Raw genomic sequence first — 14724 nt, 5'->3', positions numbered from 1 at the left:
GGAACTCTTTTACAGTGAGAGTGACTTAGCACTGCCACAGGTTGCCCATAGAGGTTGTGGAGTCTCCATCCTTGGAGATACTCTGAGGCTATCTGGACACAGTCCTGGGCACCTGGCTTTAGATGGCCCTGCATGAGCAGCGTAATTGGACAAGATGACATTCCTTGAAAACTGGGAAAAACAGGTTTCCCAGAGATAGGGACATCCACATTTATTTGATATGGGCAAACTTAACTTTTTGTCATCCTTTGAGGTAGCTGAGGTACTGGTTTTGCATCCTCTCTTCCTCAACTTCAGTTTGAGAGACACTCTAGCATTGCAGTCTTCCAGTCTTCTTCCCAACAATTTGGCTTAATGATATTACAAGGAAAATTCTGATCTCATTAAAGTTGCATGGTGGTTCTCTTTTTAATAAGAAGTGGCACTGCCAGATTTGTCTGTGAAAATTTGTTTGCATCACACTTCTAGCATTAACGCTTTGCCATGTAGTATATGTTGTCCTATGGCTCAAGATCATTGAGGAGAGTGTGAAAAGCTTAAATACTGGGTAATTTTGATCAAGCCTAAGGGAGGTTCTGGAGAGGTTCATAGATTCTGTTATGCATTTAAGTTCATAAGCAACTGCCACTTATCTCTTGGCCTTCCTTTTTTGCTCTAATAGACTGTGGGGGTCCCTTCTGTAGGAACTTGTGGCAATGGCTGGTGCGACTTCAAGATGCATTTAGAGTTTAACTGCTGCCTTCCAGTTTCCATTCAGAAGCCATCTTCTGTTTTGAAGTTACGTTTCTAATAGCAAAAAGTTTTTGAATGGTGCACAGAAGTAGAACAAAGGAAAAATATGTCACTACCCCAGTGTAGTGTCATTGTAATATTTAAAAACTTTTCAGGTCAATAATTCTCAGACACAATCCCCAACAAAATACTACTGCTTTACATTCATTTCCGTATTTGTTTACATAATACAGTATGGTAACACTAAGTCAGGAATGTGCCAGAGGTATAGAAAACTGTATATTAAGTTGGGAAGGAAGGAGGAGGAAATGTGGGATGAATCAACATTAGGGAGGATGGACCCCTCACCAGGAAAGTGGCTGCTGTATACTCATATTTAGTGAGCTTTGAAACAGGGTGATGTCTTGGTTCCTCTTCTGCTTTACTCAGATATAGGTTATTCTGGGTTATTGTGAGCAGAAATGCAACAAAGCATATATTTTGAAAATGGTCATGAACTACTACTGTAAATAGAAGTTCACTGTTTATAAATGGGCTGTGCCACCATTGCCACACATTGTTTTTTAGGGTAGGGGTGTTCTGCCTTTCCTAACGAATTTATTAAGAAATACAGAAGAACTGCTATTAACATTAACTCATTTGACTTACCCCTTCCAGTGCTGATTACATACACACTTGTTCTAGTGTTCCTTTTTTTTTTTAATAATAAAACAGTCAACAGACAACACTTCATTATTGTAATTAATGCTCTGGTTGATACACATTAAACATGGGGCCAATACAGATGTCTTGCGGTTTGGGGGAACTAAGTATAAATTGAGATTTTAACATGGTGTTCTCATGAAGCAGGAACCTCCGTTTCAATAAATACTCTGCAGAATGAAGAGTCCTTGCAAAACAGGAGATTGTATTTCTACCTGAGGCTAGGCTGTAGCGGATACATGCTTCTGGGCCTTCAGAAGTCAATGCTACTTCTGTGTTTAGTTATATGCATTTAAAGTAAAACTTCAGAGAAAAATTTCAAATATTAAACATAAAAGAAATTTCTTCTTTTATGCATCTTGTCATCTGTGTATCTACCTGCTCACTTAAATGAAATATAGACTTTGTTAATAACCTCTTATCATTTAATTACTAGTTTTCCTAAATACTATAGCCTTAAGTGATTTTCTTCCCCACTTTTTTTTTCCGTTCTGCCTGTGATCTCTGTAAAAGGGATAAGTTAATGACACTTTAAAAATGTACGGTGAAACAAAAAAAACCCCAACCTAGAAATGTGAGGCATAAAGTCATTTGAGCAAGCTCTATCACAGCATACATCTTGCGTATCTAATGGAATATCTTCTAACTGCACATTTAACAGGAAACTGGGGCAGGAGGCTGTGATTATCGTTATCTTACAGAAACCTTAGTTTTAGATTTTTTGGGGGGTTATTCTTTTCCAATATAAGCTAAAATTATTGAAAACTGAGTTCCGATATAAAAATACAAACAAAAAGTCATTAATTTAAGACCATTGCATTGCAGAGCAGTACTCTTTCAATTTTAATTCACAATATGTTAGGATATTTTGGATGAACAAGTTCCTAACATAACTACATTGCCAAGCATTCTTTCAAGCAGGTGTGATGTTTTCCATAACCAAAAGTAATCTCAAAGCTTTAAAATGCAAGTATAACAATACTTCCAAAGTCCTTCCATTAAAGTAAGGAATTTACGTTACAATTTTAGTGATGTGTACTGATACTAAAAGAGCATATCTTTTTCCTGCCAGAAGTGGAAATGGCAGTCCTTTATGTTTTGTGGTTTTATGCAATGGGGGTATATATGTATTTTCTCTGTGCTTTGCCATAGCATGTATGTGACCAGAAAGGCAGCCTTATCAAGGATTGGGTTCTGCTGAATCTTTCTGCTGTGTTAATTTAAAATCAGATCAGCTCCCTGACTGAACTGTCTGTGTGGCCACAGCAGCACTATGACTGCTGTAAGAAGTAAAGCTGTGCAAGGAAGGCAGGTGTATCAGCCATATCGGAGATATACGTTGGTATATGCCACTTGAGAAACCACAACCTAGGCAGCAGTCCTGCCATTTACGTACATGTTTATGCCCCTAGCATACATCCCTATTACTAGAAGGATTTACTAGCAAAGGGGAAATAAATACCTAAGTTAAGTGTGATTGGACTGTAGGTCCTGGCCTTGTTTGTGGCGTTGCATAGTCTGTAGTTGCGGTCAGGTATTTTTGCCACCTGTCACCTTTCTCTGCATGCAGTGGAACATTGTTAGCCGATGGATTGTACATGCTTCCTCCCACTGAAGAGTTGTCTTGGTTCCATGTCTGGGGGAGGAGGGAGCCTGCGTTTATGTCTGAGTGCAGCGTTGGAGTGACTTTGATGGGGATGCGGATGGCTGTTTTCCTGTTTTTCTTTCCATTAGGAGATAAATACAATAAATTGATCTAAGTTTTGAAGAATTCTGTAGTTAAATTATTTTATTAAGTAATCAAAATAGATAGTTCCTGCTCCAGTGAAACATCATTTGTCACATTGGCAACGATGCAACAGCAGCCTGGACACTAACTATAAAGCAAAACTTGAATCACTTAAAATCCTTGACAACTATGTGCTTTCAGAATTTTCTAATCCTTGCTTCCTTTTCCTCTCTGCATTTCCAGGAAGTGGATTGAGACCTCTTTTTATAATTTGTTGCTAGTTGAAACTGTTTCTTATTTTTATAATTGTAATTCTGAGGTTTTGTTTAAACTGACTTTGTTAAACTCTAGTAAAATATAAGAGATCCTGATCTCTGGACCCGCATTAAAACTGAGTGGGAAACGAAAAGTAATTTGTAGGCGTTAAAATAGTAAAGCCTCAAAAATCTTTTTGGTCACATTTTAATTTCTTTTTTAAAGTATTTTAGGGAATGTTAGATTATAAACTTTGAGATCAACAAAGAGATTTTAGCTGTGTTGGCACAGGTATATTTGAGAGGCCCCCAGCTGATGCCTCATTGCTTGCTCTCATGTGCTCTATCATGTAAAGTGCTCCTGCAGGGCTTTGCTATAGATGATTGCATTGCACAGGTGTACAGTGAAATGGGGTGGAAAATTGGGCTGCTCAACTTTAGTGAAGAGCAAAACCAAATATGCTCTCAACCTTTGTGCAGCAATAAAGGTTTATGGTTGGGTTAACGAGCAGCTTTTTTTTAAACCATAAATTACAGTTTCTCCAAATGTACAGTAAAATTAAAAAAAGTCTTTTGCTGATTTCATAATGCATATAGGTGCATAGCATCGCTGTTAGAAACAAGTCTTTAAAGCCTGGGGTTTTAGTAATAATTTCTTTCTACAGGTGGAAATGGTTCATGTTAAGAATATTTTAGAATTCTAGGTGTGTTTTACATTTAAATGATTCTAGGTATCATGGTACTGTTTTTAATAGAACACTAATGTAACCTTTCTAAGCTATATGACACCATTGTTGTGGTGAATAAAAAGGCATAGTTCCCTATAGACTAATAAAACTATCTTCCTAGGTAATTGAGTTCCCAGATAATGTTTCAAGCTCACGTTATTTCTGCTCATCTCAACTTACTGATTCATTTTATTGAAAAGAATTCTATTTCTCACAAGGCAGCCTGTTCTCCTGTCTAGCTGATGGTTTTTCCAGTGCACGGTATGGTTACAGATATGAGGGAGCAAAAGCTATTAAGCAAGAGTACAATAAGCAGGATAAGGAATGCCCTTTAGCAGTTGATAGGAATAGTAGTAATTCACTGAGAAGTGGAAAACTTAAATTCTGTGGATTTCAGGATAGCTGAATCTTGACTTTTACAAGAAAAGCCATCAGCTCACCATATGGTAAAGAAACCATGAATTATATTCATACAAGAAAGCAATGCAGAACTAAATATCTGTGCCATGTTGAGTGTTGTGATATGCTACTTGTGATCTGAGAAGAATAATAATTTTTCTTTTCTGAGGAGATTGAATATTTTGGAGGGGATTTGTTTGTTTATTGTTCTAGAGATTTTTAAATAATTAGAATGCTTTTGGATATTAGTCACAATGAGCATCCACAATTCAAGATTTCTAAAATCTGAAATGTGCATATGGTATCTTAAAAAGAGTGGTTGCTTCTTTAGCTGCACATTTCAAATCCACTTACAACAGAAACATCAATAATCTTTAAAATTTTTTTTAAAAAAGTATTGCTAGTCTTACAATATACAGATTTTTTTAGAATCAGCAGATAGAATAGATTTAAATTATCTGAATTTTTAATGCATTTCCAGTTGTACATAGAGTATCAAAGAAAAGAATGATTGTTTGCTTTATGTTTCTAAAATGACTTCAATTGAGGAGAAACACAGCCTGAATTTAGTAAAGATAAAAGGAGTGATCAAGCTGCTTATTGTAAATAGATTTAATAGTTTAGAATCTTCCAAACTAATGTACATAGTGTGGAATCCTATTGATAGGATTTGTTTTCCGTACTTTCTGTGTGCTGTTAAATTCTGATACTTCTCAGTGTGCTGTTTGTGTTTTATGTTGATCAAGAATCGATTTGGTGTACTCAATTGTACACTGTTGTTGAATATGTATTGTCCAAATCTATGTAAATACATGATATGCTAAAATATTTGGTAGCAATGCACAAGGCTACTTATACTGTGGAGGAACAGAGAAATGCCAAGTTTGTCTATACAAAATATATACCTCCAGTACGTTCTTTTGGAGATAATGGTAGTTGTATTTATGAATGTTAGATATGTATAGTGTAACACTTTTCATCTTAAAAAATAATAGTCTTCGTCATTGCTAAGAAATAGTTGAGGATTTATAAGTGGGTAAATCAGCATTTCAGTTGATGTTTTAAAGCAAAGCATGGTAGCCTCAAAATTAAACGCAAACTGAAGTTTGTGTTAACTGGAATTATGTGTTTTGTGTCCCCCTAGGAGGAGCAGGCTGCTAAACTCAAAGCTGAGAAGATTAGGGTTGCGTTAGAGAAGATTAAAGAGGCACAAGTAAAAAAGGTAAGTTTTATTTGTACTGGTTTATTTATACAGGTTTATGTAGTGTTCTTGGCTTAAGTTTGGGGTTTTTCAGTAGCTTAAAATGCCTTTTACATTTAGTGTTTATACATCAAAAGCTGTTTTCTATATAGATATCTGTATATCTCTATCTCAAAACCTGGCTGTAAGATGAGAATTGACAAGTCGGCCAGTGTATTACAAGTAGTGCATTTTAACTTTTTTGGCTGAACGAGGTGTAAAACAGGAAGCATAATGATTGGCAAGAAGAATCTATTGTCTTAAGTTTTTTGATTGTTTAAAAAAATGGCTGCATTTTTCTTTCTGGACAGCAGTCACTTTAAAGTGCCTATAAAAAGCCATTGTGTTTTCAAAGCAGATTTCTTTCTCACTAGTGCTTTATACTCCCCAGAAAAAGAAGATTTGGTATAGGTATACTGTTTACATAATCAGCATTTTTATAAAATATAGAGGAAGTGGGCAGAAAGCTTGAATTGCAAATGTGAAAAATTCTCGTTCTATACAAGGTTGTGCAGAACTCTGTTCCACTTAGATATGTGAGACAAATTGTCACAAAGGCACTTTATTAATCAGTGTCTTTGGCAGTAGGAATTTTATTTTCCTCCTTAATGTGCAACTAAAGCACGTTGTCATTGTATTGGGAAGATCTTTATACTTACTCTCTTATACTGAAGGGGAACAGTATCTTGTTAAGTGTCTGTGATACAAATATCTAACCATCATTTATGGCTTTTTACATTTTGAGGGAGTGTTCTGACTGAACTTAATTATTTTAGAGGAGGGCTACCATGATGATCAGAGGGCTGGAACACCTCTCCTTACGAGGACAAGCTGAGAGAGTTGGGCTTGTTCTGCCTGGAAAAGAGAAGGCTCCGAGGAGACCTTAGAGTGGCCTTCCAGTACCTGAAGGGTGCCTACAAGAAGGATGGGGAGAGACTTTTTACAGAGGACTGTAATGAGAGGATGAGGGGTAATGGGTGGAAGCTGAGGGAGGGGAGGTTTATATTAAATATAAGGAAGAAGCTTTTTACTGTGAGGGTGGTGAGGCACTGGAACAGGTTGCCCAAGGAGGTTGTGGATGCTCCATCCCTGGCAGGGTTCAAGGCCAGGTTGGACGGGGCTTTGGGCAACCTGGGCTAGTGGAAGGTGTCCCTGCCCATGGCAGGGGGGGTGGAACTAGACGATATTTGAGGTCCCTTCCAACCCAAACTATTCTATGATTCTATGCTATTTTAAGAAAATCTCAGAAAAAGAAACAAGATGTTAAAACCCATGTTATTTCAAATGTGGGAAATTAATCCTTGTTTTCCTGATTTTCTGTTTAATAGTTGGTGATCAGAGTCCATATGTCTGATGACAGCTCAAAAACAATGATGGTGGATGAGAGGCAGACAGTGAGACAAGTATTAGACAATCTGATGGACAAATCACATTGTGGTTACAGTTTAGACTGGTCGTTGGTGGAAACCATCTCTGAATTGCAGATGGGTAAGTAATAATTCTTTATGTATTTATCCTATATAAAAACTTGTAATTCTTATCTATTGATGTAATACTTGTCTATGTCTGTGTCCTCAGAACAATTTAAACTGCATAATGTTCATCATCCTGTTCATTCATGTAGTAAATGTTCATTCATGTAACAAAGCTCATGAATGATGTTTCAGAACGACCTGTAAATGTTTTCTTTTTTCATATTAAAAGCGTGTGATATAGGAACTTTGCTAATGTCTAGTCACTGAGCCTCTTGGTTTTGATGTGTTCCTCACAGAAGAAAGATGTAAGGGATAAAAAACTTACTGTGCATCTTCCTCTTTGTAAATAGATTTTGTACTGATCATAATAGCTCTTATTACAAAAAGCTGTCTATGTTGTTTTTCTGTTAAATATTTTAATGCCATTGGCAATATGGCTTTAAGGGCAGTTAAAGCTCCTTTGTGTTGCATTGCACATACCACAATGCAAGTTGTTCGTTTAGCCAAAGGATATAGCATCTGAACGGAAAAGAAGGGGGAAAACGATAGAACAATGTTATCAATCTCCATTATCAGAGAAGAATTACCTCAGAGAGCTGTGAAGCACCTTACCCATTGCCTAAAGAAAAGCCCAGAACTGAACCCAAATACCTTGATTTAAAATTAAAATCCAAATTAATATTTCCTCTCTCTTTTGCTGAAAACTTTTCTATTTCAGGCAGTGTAACATGTTAATTTTGCTTATTGTTAAGCAAAAAAGGCTGTTGTAGGGTGACAAGGTATCCTTTGAATCTTCTACCTTTCATATGACAAATAACATCTTACTAGGCTGAAAACCTCAAATTTTTAATAAATGGAATCTTAAAAGTTGCCCAGTTTTGAACCAGAACGAATTTGCACAAGTTCTGTGTAAATCCAGATTTGGTATATAAATATCAAAGGTATAATTCTGTAACATGCTACCACTGAGAATAGTATAAATAAATAACCTTATTAGTTCTGCAATAGTTTTATGTTTCTGTCACTGAAAAATATCTGTATTTGTAGGTAGCAGGATCCTGAACTCAAGGTTCAACCAGGAGTTTTTCTCATCCTAGATTTGCTTTCGTAAGACACTTCCATTCACTGTGCACCTGGAAAGAATAAAGAAAGGAATACTGGAAAAAATATTTTCAACTAATGTTAGAAACAGAGAGCTAGGCTGCAGACAGAAAGATAAACTGATATTTATCCACATTAACAGTATGACTGAATTGATGGTTTTGAAATGAAACCAGGGTTAACGGATCTCTCTTGTTGGGTGTTTTGCAAGTATGTGCATGCTCTACTGTATGGCTTAGTGACATACTGGAAATGACAGAATTTGACTGCTGTATTGAAAGAGTTTCAAGCTAAAGAACAACATCCCTTATAATTACAGAATTTTAAATTCAGACTACAACGTGATAAACCTAGGAGATGCAAGAGGGTAGAATTCAGTTTCCTCTTATTTTTCGGTTTGGCTTTCCTTGATCCTCAATAGAGCAACTTTCAGGTAGCTTTTTGTAGATTTCACATATGTGGGGTTTTTTTAAAAGACAATCCAAAATTCAGCCTGTTTGGCTCATGTGTTTTTATACTGGAACTTGAAAAACACATGAAAAAATTATTACAACAAGGCCAAAGTACCCTGTGTACTATTGTGTATTGTATTCTGTTTTGCTAGTGGTTCATCTTTTGAAACATTTTTTTCTGGCATTGCCTATATAAGAGGAAGGAACTCCTTTAATATATTTTCCTCTAGCGAGACACAGAAAACCTATATACGTTCACAGTGTGTTTTACCATGTTGTCTTGTCAGTTGAGTGCTCATTAATTGTGCAGTTCAATAAAATGCAATGAAAACTTTAAGCTAACAAACTGCAGCGAAAGACATGAACGTGTGGCGTTCCTGATTGTCTCTGCATTTTATGTGGTCTACTTAAAATGTGTGTGGTTAACTAGTTTTTGAGGACTCAGATTTAGGTGCCTGAAGTAGAAGGCCACCTGTTACTATCTAATGGTTTAACCAGGAGCTTTATATGTACTTTCAGAAGAACTTAGGGATGCTTTTTCCAGAATGCAGAATGAAATGTTTGCCCAGTTTTACCCTGCAAGTTTGTAATAGAAACAACTCTGTAAGTTTTCTTTTGGTTGGGACAAATGTTGGTTTCATCTTTTTAGTTGAAGCAGAATATGTCTATGAAGTATCTGTGAGTTAGAATGTTTTAATTTTACAGAGAATGTTTAATAATAGGAACATTGTATTGTATGCAGTTTTACATGCTATAGGTACATACACACTCAGTGAATAAGTTGTTTTATGTATGACTTCAGTGATTGTTCTTCCTGTAGTAAGAGTTAATGTTTTGAAAGCTGTGCAGTTTTACTAAGGATGCTACAGTGAAATTTAAGCGTCTGTATCACAGTCCTCTGAAGTGGGGTTTTTTGTTTGTTTGTTCTTCTGTTAAGTAACACTTTTTTTTTACTTTCTTGGAAGACAGTATTGCTGATAGAGCTTGATGGAAGTTGTGAGTTGTAACTCGAAAGCTTCTTAGATCTCACTGAGACCTCAGTAATGTCACGTTGTCATCTCAAACTGAATTCATTCCCTACAGATGACATTTTGCTGCATTCACTGTGCTTAGTATTCTTAATTACCAAAGATGTTGAGATGTCATCTGTCATCTCAGTCTTCATTAGTGATAGCTCCTAGGTCTAGATGTGATCAGTGCCATATACCTTCTGTAAAAATGTGGTGTAATTGATTTTTGTGAAGAAAAACATGTTCAGTTTTCAGGTGCAATTGAAAGGTCAAGCAGGTCCCAAAGGATTCTGAAAGAAACAATTTGCTGAAATGCCACTGTGTGGTCTATGTGAAGAGGGAACAAATTGCAGGAAGCAGGATTCTACTTCACTGTCTTTGAAAGGAGGAGAAAGTTGGTTTAGCGGTTTCTCCAAAATGTATTTTTCCTTATTTATTTTAGAATAAGGGGGGGTTTCACATATTTCTCTACTGTTTCAGTAAATTTTCCTCTTTTTGTCGTCTTCTCTTTTGCCTATTTTCAGTATCTTGTACTAGTGATAACTATTTCAATAGAGAGTTAAAGCTCAGAGTTCTCAGAAGCCATTGTTGATACATCATTTATTCAGCAAGATAAATTGTAAGAAACAGACGATGTCAGTTTTCAGACTTCTTCTACAATACCCCCACTAACTATGGGTATCCTGCATTTTGGAAGCATTTTGTTTTCCCTGTGATCATTGCCTGTTACTATTTTTGATACTTGACAAGTGAGATGGTGATTTAGGATGTAGGAAAAAAAAAAAATTGTGCTGAAAAAGCTGCCTAATGAATTCCTCCAGGGATTGTGTGGACCAGAATACATAAAATATAATAACCTTCTTATTTATGCCCATAACATTTGAAATGTCATAATTTGAATCAGCTCTGTTCACATGGGGTGGTGGGCTTTGTCAGGTGAAAAAAAAAGTAAAACACTTCTTATATTGATGGAACTATAAGCCTGAAGAGACGTTAAACAAGTGTTGAGTGTGTGTGTGTGTGTAAAATTCAAACCAGGCATGTCTGAAATTTGACTAAGTTATTTTATTTTCTTAGTGTAAACTTATTCTACATTTTAGTTGAATTCTATTTTCGCCATGTATATGCCCTGTCTCCCAGGTATGTCTACAGAATAGTTTCTATCACAAAATGGGACAGATTCAAATGTATTTGCTCTTTTGTTACTGCTGCAGAAAGGATCTTTGAAGATCATGAAAATTTAGTTGAAAATCTGCTGAATTGGACAAGAGATAGTCAAAACAAACTAATGTTCGTGGAACGTATAGAGAAATATGCACTTTTCAAGAATCCCCAGGTAAGCCTGATATTCACGTTGAATACGTGTGTGCATGCACGTGTGCATGCCTAATTGCAGCTTCCTACTTTTTTTGGTAGCATTCACTTCTATACTTTTATTTTGATACTTGTGTATGTATTAAAATGCCAGGCAACTTTACATTTCGGCACCATGTACCTCCACTTTGTAGTTGGCACAAAATCAGATCCCCAGCAGAAAACCATGAGCTGAAGCAATCTATTTGCTAATGTGTTTGTGGGTAATTTTAATGGAGATGAAGGCAAGCGTTTTCATGGCATTTATACCAATACTTAGTGCTGTTCAGATATGTAAATATGCAAGAAAGGTGTTGACAGATAGTGCTAATAGTAGTGCCTCTCCACTGTGCATTCTTATGTTGGTGGCAAGAAGGGAAGAGAAAACAGAAGAGAATAGCTACTCCATGGTCAAACGGCAATTGAAGAGAAGAGAGCATGTGTCCCTCCCTGTGGAAGATGGGACCTGCCTCTGTTCACCTGTGTTTCGTGTTTCCTGGCTAGGAAACCAAAGGCCCCTCTTCTCTCTCAGATGGCCTCAGAGGCCTTTCTTCACTCAAATGGTAACTACAGCTTTGATATCTGGCAGCAGTTCAGTACTGTAACAGAGCTGAGGAAACGAAATAGAAAGTGGCTCTTTGAAGAATTTGAAGAGAACTGGATATAATATCACTTGCTCTCTCTCTTCACTCTAATATATTCCCTTTTGGGGTCATAGATGATATCTGTATAGGATCTGTGTGGTAATTTCTTGGTTTTAAACTGAGTATCAGTTTTGCATCCTCATCCTTCGAAACACAATCAGTGTGGTTTGATTTTTATTTTTTAAAAGCAAGAATTGAAAAACAAGTCTTGTTCAAGTGCTTTGTGATGAAACAGCAAAAGTAAGTTCTCTTTAAAAGCATGTAGTTGATGCATTTACCGTCGGGACATATGGCAGGCATTCTCAACAAGAATGAGGTCCCAGCATCGTGTCTCCTTGGCTTAAAATACTGGACAGGCTAACCTTTGTGAATATTGTTTTTTCCCAGTACAAGAACTAGGGGTTAAGAAGAGGAAGATTTTATTTGTCTCGGTCCTTTCCAAGCTGAAGAAGAGTACAAAACTTCTTATTAAATAAGATAGGGTACCTATGCATAGTTAGGTTCCTTTTAAGACAAGGAGTATTTAGTAATCCTTCATGAAAAATAAATATTTTTATTCAGCAAAACTCTCAGCCTAAGTAGTACATTGCTTCTGTGTATCCTTCTTCGAACGCGTAAATAATGGCTGTATGTAACAAGTTTAAAGATCTCTGGCTTTTTAAATATTGTGAGATTTTCACAGAATCACAGAATCATTCAGGTTGGAAAAGACCCTTGGAATCTAGTCCAACCATCAGCCCGACTCTACAAAGTTCTCCCCTACACCATATCCCCCAACACCACATCCAAACGACCCTTAAACACACCCAGGGATGGGGACTCCACACACCCCACCCCACCCCCCCCGGGCAGCCTATTCCACTGTCTGACTGACCACTCTTTCTGTGAAAAATGTTTTCCTAGTGTCCAGCCTGAACCTCCCTTTGTGGCAGTTTAAAGCCGTTCTTGTTCTGTCACTAATTACCTGAGAAGAGACCAGCACCAGTCTCTCTGCAGTGTCCTTTCAGGGAGCTGTAGAGAGTGATGAGGTCTCCCCTCAGCCTTCTCCTCCTCACACTAAACACTCCCAGCTCCCTCAATCTCTCCTCATAGGATCTGTTCTCCAGGCCCTTCACCAGTTTCATTTCCCTCCTCTGCACTCGCTCCAGCCCCTTGATATCTCTCTTGTATTGAAGTGCCCGAAACCGGACACAATACTCAAGGTGTGGCCTCCCCAGTGCAGAGCACAGGGGGACTGTCACCTCCCTACTTCTGCTGGCCACACTATTTGTGACACAAGCCAGGATGCCGTTGGCTTTCTAGGCCACCTGGGCACACTGCTGGCTCATGTGCAGCTGCTTGTCAATGAGAACCCCCAGATCCTTCTCTTCCAGACAGCTCCAGCCACACCTCCCCGAGCCTGTAGCCATGCAGGGGGTTGTTGTGGCCCAAGTGCAGGACCTGGCACTTGGCCTTGTTGAAGCTCATCCCATTAACGTTGGCCACTGATCCAATCTGTCCAAGTCTCTCTGTAGAGCCTCCCTGTCCTTGTGCAGATTGACACTCCAGCTTCGCTTGGTGTCATCTGCGAACTCACTGATGATACACTCTATGTCCTTACCAAGGTCAAGGTGTTAAACAGAAATGGTCCCAACACCGAGCCCTGAGGAACACCACTTGTGACAGGCCACCAGCTGGATTTAGCTCCACTGACCACCACTCTCTGGGACCATCCAGCCAGCCGGTGCTTGACCCAGCAGACTGTTCCTTCACCCACACCATGGGCAGCCAGTTTTTCTATGGGGAACTCTGTCAAATACTTTTCAAAAATCCAGGAAGACGATATCCACAGCCTTTCCCTTGTCCAGTAGTTGGGTCATCTTGTCATAGAAGGAGATCAGGTTTGTCAGGCAGGACCTGCCTTTCATAAACCCCTGCTGACTGGGCCTGATCCCCTGGTTGCCCATTATATGGCTTTTAATGGCATCCTAGATGACCTGCTCCATGACCTTCCCTGGCACCGAGGTCACACTGACAGGTCTATAGTTTCCCAGATCCTCCGTTCTGCCTCTTTTAGATGGGTGTCACATTTGCCACCCTCCAGTCCAATGGGACCTCCCCAGTCAGCCATGACTTCAGATAAATCATGGACAGCAGCTTGGCGAGCACATCTACCGACTCCCTTGGCACCCTTGGGTGTAACCCATCAGCTCCCACAGCCTTGTGTGCATCCCAGTGGTGCAGCAGGTCTCTGACCACCTCCTCTTCAACTGTGCTGACCTCGGTCTGCTTCCCCTCCCCATCTCCCAGCTCCTGAGGCTGGGTGTCCAGGGAACAGCCAGTTCCACTGCTAAACACTGAGGCAAAGCAGGCATTGAGCACCTCAGCCTTTTCCTCATCCTTAGTTACCATGTTTCCCTCTGCATCCAGTAAAGGAGGGAGATTTTCCTTAATCCTCCTTTTGCTGTTAATGAATTGATAGAAACATGTTTTGTTATCCTTAACAGCTGTAGCCAGGTTGAGCTCTAGCTGTGCTTTGGCTCTCCTGATGTTCTCCCTGCATAATTTCATCTTTATAGTCTTCATGAGAGTCCTGGCCCCTCTTCCAAAGGGAACAGATTCTCCTTTTGTTCTTGAGGTCCAGCCAAAGGTCCCTGTTTAGCCAGGCCGGTCTCCTTCCCCGCCTGCTTGTTTCCCGGCAGACGGGCACAGCCTGCTCCTGCGCCTTTCAGACTGCTCTCCTGAAGTATGCCCGGCCTTCCTGGACTCCCATATCCTTCAGGGCAGCCTCCCAAGGGATTTTGTCAATCGGTCTTTTGAACAGGTCACAGTTTGCCCTCTGGAAGTCTAAGGTGGCAGTTTTACTAACCCCTCTCTTTGTTCCTCCAAGGATCGAAAGCTCAGTCATCTCATGGTCACTGCACCC

At 38.8% G+C, this 14724-nt stretch overlaps 1 protein-coding gene across 3 annotated transcripts in view; it reads left to right on the top strand.

Moving 5' to 3' along the window:
• Window positions 1-14724, top strand: part of RAPH1 (Ras association (RalGDS/AF-6) and pleckstrin homology domains 1) — a 111099-nt gene that overhangs the window by 72549 nt on the left and 23826 nt on the right. For all 3 annotated transcript variants that reach the window (XM_074911128.1, XM_074911129.1, XM_074911127.1), the window contains 3 exons: window positions 5689-5766; window positions 7113-7272; window positions 11037-11158. In XM_074911128.1, coding sequence (XP_074767229.1) covers window positions 5689-5766; window positions 7113-7272; window positions 11037-11158 — 360 coding nt within the window. The remainder of the gene's footprint in view (window positions 1-5688; window positions 5767-7112; window positions 7273-11036; window positions 11159-14724) is intronic.

The sequence above is a fragment of the Athene noctua genome, chromosome 7 (genome assembly GCF_965140245.1).
Source record: "Athene noctua chromosome 7, bAthNoc1.hap1.1, whole genome shotgun sequence".
In the NCBI taxonomy this organism is placed as follows: Eukaryota; Metazoa; Chordata; class Aves; order Strigiformes; family Strigidae; genus Athene; species Athene noctua.
The sequence above is the reverse complement of the archived record's forward strand: the minus strand, read 5'-3'. Positions and strand labels throughout refer to the sequence as shown.